Source organism: Myotis yumanensis, unplaced genomic scaffold, assembly GCF_028538775.1.
Source record: "Myotis yumanensis isolate MYYU_CA2020_CCGP unplaced genomic scaffold, mMyoYum1.0.hap1 SCAF_14, whole genome shotgun sequence".
Taxonomy (NCBI): Eukaryota; Metazoa; Chordata; class Mammalia; order Chiroptera; family Vespertilionidae; genus Myotis; species Myotis yumanensis.
This window is the reverse complement of record NW_027223765.1, coordinates 2,865,738-2,873,011: the sequence shown is the minus strand read 5'-3', so window position 1 is coordinate 2,873,011 and position 7,274 is coordinate 2,865,738. Positions and strand designations below refer to the sequence as shown.

General features: G+C 65.3%; 1 protein-coding gene across 1 annotated transcript; it reads right to left on the bottom strand.

Annotated features, from left to right (window-relative positions):
- Positions 1-1,676: 1,676 nt before the first annotated feature.
- ACY1 (aminoacylase 1) lies at positions 1,677-6,593 on the bottom strand. The gene is made up of 15 exons (XM_070391370.1): positions 6,339-6,593; positions 5,847-5,958; positions 5,108-5,172; positions 4,923-5,027; positions 4,515-4,609; positions 4,164-4,240; positions 3,985-4,074; positions 3,827-3,883; positions 3,465-3,538; positions 3,332-3,381; positions 3,102-3,246; positions 2,934-3,002; positions 2,221-2,300; positions 2,039-2,099; positions 1,677-1,959 (listed from the first exon to the last, which is right to left on the bottom strand). Exons 2-15 carry the CDS (start codon positions 5,938-5,940, stop codon positions 1,795-1,797), a joined length of 1,227 nt encoding a protein of 408 aa, XP_070247471.1. The 5' UTR covers positions 5,941-5,958; positions 6,339-6,593; the 3' UTR covers positions 1,677-1,794.
- Positions 6,594-7,274: the final 681 nt, after the last annotated feature.

Sequence of the window (7,274 nt, the reverse complement as noted above, 5' to 3'; positions counted from 1 at the left end):
AGGTGAAGGGCACCTGAGGGGGTGGGGCCATGTGAGACTAAGAGCCAGTCCTGGGGAGGAATGTGGGGACCGCTGCCCCACCTGCAGGCTCGGTCCAGGCAGGATGGAGGTGGCTTCCTGTCGTCCCCCAGACTGACCCCTCCCCCTGCCCCACTGTGTTCTGGTTCTGGAGCAGGCCCTGGCCTGCCCTGGATGGGAGGCATGGGTCCTTTATCTCGAGCAGGTCAGCATGGGCCCAGCATGCGCTGCAGAACCCCGCCTCCCCACTGCACAGAGAGCCCTCACGGTGCCGCCGCCCATGATGCACTGCAGATGTAAATTATTGTTAGTCTTCGAACCAGCCTTGAGTAGTGGTCGTGCGGAGTATGGTCCAACATTGGGCACTTGGGAGGCTCAAAAAAGGGTGCGATTATCTGGGCAACAGGTGCCGCCCAGGGAATGCGGTCCCTTACCTCCGAAGGGGGCATCGCTGCCGTCTGTTTCACGGTCAAGGAGCTAGAGGGATGGACGTAGCCTCGGAGCCCAGCAGGTCACGCGGGGGCCTAGGAACTGTTAGTTTGCCAACCAGAGCTGAGCTGCTAGGTCTCGCCTGTCATCCTGGCAGGCACTGCCCCACCGGCTGGTGTCGGCTGGGAGCTTGACAGGGCCCAGGAGGTTTTGTGTCCTGAAGGTGGTTTGGCCCAGCCTGAGGTTGGACAGCTGCCAAAGTGAGGCCTGTGCTCATGTCCCTGGGACAGGGTGTGATCCTGTCCAGTCTGAAACAGGGAGGTGGACCCCAATCTCACGAGACCCCAGGTCAGGGCCTCAGCCAGGCTTCCTCAGGCCGCAGCCAGCTGCTGCCTCGGCCTCCAGAGTGTAGGAAGCACGAGTCCCCGGTTCTTAGTCTCAGACCTTGACTCCCTTGCCTCAGGCTGTGCAGTCGTGGTCAGCTGCCAGCAGACTCTAAAGTGGCTCGGACCTGCGTCAGGGCTGCTGGGGGCCCTGGGAAGGCGAGAAGCTGGCCAGTGTCCTGGCTCCTTGTCAGGACCCGTGAGCAGGGGCTACTATTACTATCAGGATTGAGCCTGCAGGCCCTGGGCTTCCCTTCTGGCCACAACTAGGAGCTTCAGAAGCCAGCCCTCCCAGCCACCCCTGCCCACGCTCAGGGAGGTCAGAACAGGACTAGACCAGGGCTGAGACGGGCGGCTCAGCTCACAGGCTCACCCCTGGGGCCGAGCGGGGCTGGCTGACAGAAGCCGACTGTGGGCCCCTCTGTGACCCCCTGCCCAGAGTGCTGGGACCCTAAGATGAACAGACCTGTGCTCCCCAAACCAGAGGAGGGCCACACCTGCTTCCTGCCCACCTGAGGGTGACCGTGCTGGCAGCCTTGCCTTGCCAGCTACGCCCACCTGCCCACGTCTGGCAGGGGCCCTGCCAGCCTCCAGTGCTGGGTCCAGCGTGTGCTCCCGGAGAGCCAGGAGTAACGCCCTGAGATCTCTGTTGTCCCCCTCAATGGGAGTGATATTCCCGACCTCATAGACGTAGATATGGTGGCCGTTGAGAACCCGGCCACAGGGCTGGGGGTCAGGTGGCTGTGCCGTGTGAAGGACACGCAGCCTGGGATGGTGGGCGGTGCCCAGAGCCAGGCAGTTTCCCCGTCAGCGGGATGGTAACCACACACCCCTGCTCTACAAACATGCTGCTGCCAGTGTCTCAACGGCCCTGGCCACACACAGACTTTATTGTGGGGCAGGGGAGAGGGGCCTGGGCACGGGCCAGGTGGAAGCTCCAGGGGCAGAGGCTGGGAGCGTGGGCTCAGCTGTCGCTGGGCAGGGCGGGCACGCTGGCCAGCGCAGGTAGCAGCCGTGTGTATATGTCAATCCCACGGAGGAACACGGCCTCGTGCAGCCGCTCATCATGGTCGTGCAGCAGCACGGGCGTGCGGTTCATGGGGGAGAAGCCCAGAGCCGGGACCCCCACCTGCAGGGCGAGGAGGAGCCATCAGGGGGAGGCCAGCACCTAGCACCACCCACTGCCCACCTGCCTGCGAGCAGCTTACCGCGCGGAGGTAGCGGCTGTCGGTGGCAGCGGGGAAGATCTCCTGCTCCAGCGTGAGGCTCCTGCAGGGGCAGAGCCTGGTGAGTGGGGGGCGGGCAGGGAAGAGGGCGAGGCCAGGACTGAAGGGGCACAGAAAGCGGGAGGAGAGCGGGAAGGGGAGAGGAGGGGGGCCAGTGCGCTCACATGTCCTTGCAGACCCCGCTAAATGCTGCCCACCAGGGGTCTGAGTCATCAGTAGATGTCACTCGGGGCTCCGTCCACTTCTGGGGGGAGAAGGGTGGCAGGATCAGGACAAGGCCTGGGCATCTTGCCCTATTTTCATAGGGTGGGTATGTGCCCAGCACAGGATGTGCATATGCGCGCGCGCACACACAGCCAGCTGGCCAGCCCGGCCACCAGCTCCTTCAGTTCCTCAAAGGACCCTCGGCTGCCCTCCACCAGCTTACTTCCTGTCCACCCTTCAGGTCCCAGCCCAGCGTCCCTCCCTCCAGATGGCTCTCCTAGAGGATGAGCTCCCCCCTCTCCTGGACCATGTTTATACTCAGATAAAAGTATTATCTATTATCTTCTAAGTCAGTGGTTCTCAACCTTCTGGCCCTTTAAATACAGTTCCTCATGTTGTGACCCAACCATAAAATTACTTTCGTTGCTACTTCATAACTGTCATGTTGCTACTGTTATGAATCGTCATGTAAATATCTGAGATGCAGGATGGTCTTAGGCGACCCCTGTGAAAGGGTCATTCGACCGCCAAAGGGATCGCGACCCACAGGTTGAGAACTAAGGACTAAACGGGTCATGTGACTCCCCAGGGCACCAAGCACACACTCCTACAGGGACACCACCTGGCAGGCCCAGCCCCCAGCCCCCACAACTCCCCGTCATTGGGCCGGTACCTGGACAAACTCGAAGGTGACCCCCTGGCCAGCTGCCTGGCACCAGCCCCGCAGCTGTTCCTCGAACGCCTAGGAGACGGGAGAGGAGCTGACCCCTCGGGCTCTCCTGAGCCTGTAGGACAGGGCTGAGGACCCGGCTCCCTCCTCCAAACCCGGTGGAGGTGGCACCTTCAGGTCCACATCCGGGGCCACGCGGAAGTCAAAGCTGGCGCTCATGGTGGCCGGGACCACGTTATAGGCCATGCCGCCCTCCAGCTTCGTCAGGTTCACAGAGGTCACGGCGCCCAGCTTCAGGTGGGGGTTTGCCTGCAGCCTGCGGTGGGGACACGGATGAGAACCAGGCTCAGCCTCCCGTCCAGCACAGGCTCCTGCCCCGCCCGGCCTCCCAGCCGCCTCACCTCTGCCTCTCCTTCTCCCGGAACGCCAGCACGGAGCCCACGACCTTGTGCTGGGAGTGGAGGAGGGTAGATGTGAGAGGCCCCAGGACAGAGCCCCGGGACCTCCCCAATCCCACCCCTGGGCACCACCCACCAGCTTCTCTGCGGCTGTGTCCTCGATGAACCGCGAGCCGTGGCCGGGCTTCCCGGTGCTCGTGACCCGCACCCCTGGGGGTGCAGGGGAAGGGGCGCCTTCAGCACGGGAGAGGCTGGGTGCACTCAGCCAGGTGGGCCAGGCCTGCCCCTCGTTCCAAGCTCCTCTCCCGTCTCCTAGGCGTTCGGGACTGTCCCCCAGAACGCACAGTGCAGGGCTGCTCTCTGCCCTCAGATCGGGAAGAAGCCCAGGCCAGAGGGGCCGGGAGGCACAGGCCCTGGGCTCCAGGCCCGCTCAGGCCCCGCCCCTTCTGGCCTAAGTCTCCCATCCGCACAGTGACCCCCCCTCTAAGCCACACTCACACCAGGGGCTGCGCTCGCTGTAGAAGACAGTGAAGGCGTCAGTGGGGTTGGCCAGGCCTAAGGAGGGAGGAAAGGGGGTTCAGAGGGCAGGGTGGCCCAGCCCCCCCTAGCAGCCTCCCTATCCCCTCTGGCCACTCGGTGGCCTGCCACCTGCTCACCCTCATCCAGGGCGAAGCCAGCCCTCAGGGCCTTGAACTCAGGCCGCTGCACAAACAGCTCCATGCCTTTGTGACCCCCAATCTCCTCATCTGTAAAAGCGGCAGGGATGGGAGATGAGGGAGCCATTCCCCAACACACCCTCCCTCTCCCTGAAGGAGCCCTGCCCGGCCACGCCCACCTGGCACAAAGGTCATGTGGATGGTTCTGGGGAAATGGTGGCCCTCAGCCTTCAGCCTCCTCACAGCCTCCAGATACCTGAGGGGCGGAAAGAGGGTGGGAGCCAGGTGCCAAGGGAGCCACTGGATGCTGGGGGGGGGGGGGGGGGGGGCAGGCTGGAGCCCCAGGCCCTTGGCCCTGCTCGCCACAGCCTGTCCCTGCCCCTGTCTCCCCGTCCATGCAATGGTTACAGCAGCAATTCCTGTCCAACGCCAGGGGCCAAGATGCTCCTCAGCCTTGAGGTTCTCCAGTCCCACCCCAGGTTCCGGGACACTCCAGGGGACAGTGGGGAACTGGGAATAAGGACACTCACTGGATGCCGACACACTTCATGTCCTGGGCACCCCTGGCGTAGATGTAGCCTTCAGCATCCTTGAAGGCCTCAAAGGGGTCATGACTCCAGTATTCCTGGGGCAGGGATGGGAAGAGGCCCCAAGGCCCAAGTTCAGTCATTAATCCACTCTGCCCGCTGTGGGCCTGCCCTCAGAGCCCACCAGAAGGGTGACAGGCGGGGTGGCGAAGGTGACAGAAGAGGGCTGATGAGGGCAGCAGACTGCCCCCCGCCCCAGCTCTGCGACCCACCCCCACCCCCACCCTGCGTACGGAACAGCTGCCGGACAGAGGCTGCTCAGGTGGCGTGATGCCCAGTGAGGTCAGAGTCGGTGCCAGGACCAGCACCGGGGCTTCCTGCTCATCTGACTTCCTATCCTCCCCCACTCACCTTGGAGACAGGTACCACGTCCGTGTGGGAGTTGAGCAAGAGGGAGGAGAGTTTGGGGTTGGTGCCTGGCCAGGTCAGCACGGTCACCACACGGCCGGGTGCCACCTGGGGAGGACCAGGAGGAAAGCTCAGTGCAGGCGGAGGTGCAGGCCCACTTCTGCTCCCCACACAGGGCCCAGGCTCACCTCCACTTTCTGACAGCCCAGGCCCAGCTGGCGGGCTCTCTCCTCAAGGAAGGCCACGGCAGCCCCTGCAGACACAGAGTCTTAGGGCTGCTCTGCTTCCCAGGCTCTTCCCTGACCCCTGGCCCTGGCAGGGCTTGGAGGCACATCCAGAGAGGGGAGCAGACCCAAATGCGCTGCTGCCTCCTCAACACGTGCCACGTCTGAGACACCTGCATCTAGAGACACCTGCATTTCTGCCCCCAGGAAAAAGTTGTTTTCGGCCAATCAGTGACCCTTTGTGGACGGTCAGGTGGGAAGTCAGTGTCTTCCTTAAAGATCGGGACGCTATGTGCAGGGACACGAGAGTCACCCAGCATCTCCCAGGTGGAAAACCACAGCAGGAATTTGGACCATGCACAGTTCCCAGCCACCAAGCTCGACTCCGAAGGGCTGTGGCCTTTGTCCAGCCCAGTGGACTTCGAGAGACTTCTAAGTGGCTGCCCAGCCTCCCCTCCCCCACCCCGGCCCGGGAGGGAGGGGAACTTGTTCCTTGACCAGCCGCTGGGCGGAACTTAGGAGGAGCAGGGCCTCTGCAGGGAAGGTCCCTGCACTGCCCGCGGGTGGGTGGACCCAGGGAACGGCTGGAGGGGCGAGGCGCCCTTTGGGGGAGCAGAGCGGGCTCAGCTGGGTGACAGGAGCTGGGACCTGGTTGAAAGCACCGTCCCCGCCCCCTCCAGGCCCGGAACCACAGCGTTCTCACCGTAGTCGGGCTCGGGCTGGACCGTGCGGATGCGCAGGTACTGACGGAAGAGCGTCACGGATGGGTGCTCGCCCTCGCGACCCGGGCTGGCCATGGTGCTGCGCGTGGAGAGCTGCGGGCAGAGCGAGCGGCCACTGCCCTCCGGGCCGCTGGGGCCCAGTGAGCTCAGTCTGCATCCAGCCCCCCCCCCCCCCCCCCAGGGTGGTTCCCCGCACGCCCCCTGGGAGAGGACACCCTGTTTCGGAGCCCAGCTGCTTCAGGCGCTGTGCTGGCCACTTGCAGCACGTCCTCACCCCGTCCCCCAGAGCCGTGAAGTTCCTGCCTCCGGACGCCCACTTGACGGAGGAGAAGGCTGAGGCTCAGCAAGGTTCGGGGCAGCCAGCGAGCAGCAGTCACGTGTGAACCCAGACCCTGACCGCCCCCGCCCCCGCCCTCCTCAAACAATTTCTCCCAGTGGCTCGGATTTCCTGCCAGGGAGCCCGCATCCCCTACCTCGCTCCAGGGCCCCCCACCGCGCTCTCTGCTGGGCTGGGGCTCGTGCTCGCCTCTCAGCACCCGCCTGGGACTGTGGCCGGGACTCTGGGTCTGGCGAGGTCGCAGGCTCAGAACCGCCCCCCGTCCACCACGTGGCTGGACCGGGATCGCGGGGCGGTACCGAAGGCTGGGAGTACCGGCGTCTCCGCCCGCCCCTGCTTCCAGCCTCCGCCCAGTGACCCCAGTTTCGGATCTCGGATCGCCTCCCAGAACCGAGGCCTCCGCCGCCAGCTCCGCGCGGGGTCGGACTGGGAGCTCCCGAGTGGCCCGCCCACCGAGGGCCGCCCGTTCACAGGACGCGCCCCTCCGGGCCCCGCCTCTGGGCCTGGGCCTGGGCCGCGCGTTCCGGATGGCCCCGCCCCCAGAGGGCTCCACCTGCGGCCTCGGGATTGGGCCGCAAGAGAGGGGGGCGGGTCCTGACGCGGAAGTCGGGCGCCCCCTAGCGCTCAGGGTGCAGCTCCGCAGAGTCCGGGCCGAGCGGCCCCTACTGCCCCTCCCCCCCTCCCGCGAGGGTCCTGCTTCTCCCCTTCGGGTGTCTCAGCTCCTGGGGAGGCCCCCCCTGACCGCCTCGGCTCCCCGCGTGCAGAGGTCATTGGTTGAGCTGTCCCCCGCCTCCCGGAGCCGGGACCACGCACCCGCAGGATCACGTCCCCGTCGAACAGGAAGGCAGGGTAAACGCACCGGCAGGTGCGGGGCGGCCGCCGCGTGATCGCTTGGACCCGCCGCAGCGGGACCACTCCAGCTGTCGGTGGGTATGACCGTGTGGGTGACTGTGGGCCGCGGTTGCGTGTGGCAAGTCTGAGCGACCGAGGATGTCCCGTGCGAGGGAGTAACCACGATGCTGTGTGACAGTGTGAGGCGGGGAGCTCACCCTGCCCTGACCCCCGGCCGGGC

What these genes read in the sequence shown, in the direction of transcription:
- ACY1 (XM_070391370.1), bottom strand. Translation starts at nt 5,940, where the DNA reads ATGGCCAGCCCGGGTCGCGAGGGCGAGCACCCATCCGTGACGCTCTTC. An exon ending in CAGCGAGCGCAGCCCCTGGT is followed by an intron (nt 3,539 to 3,826) that starts GTGAGTGTGGCT and finishes CTGCACCCCCAG; the next exon opens with GGGTGCGGGTCACGAGCACC. An exon ending in CGGGAGAAGGAGAGGCAGAG is followed by an intron (nt 3,247 to 3,331) that starts GTGAGGCGGCTG and finishes TCCCCACCGCAG; the next exon opens with GCTGCAGGCAAACCCCCACC.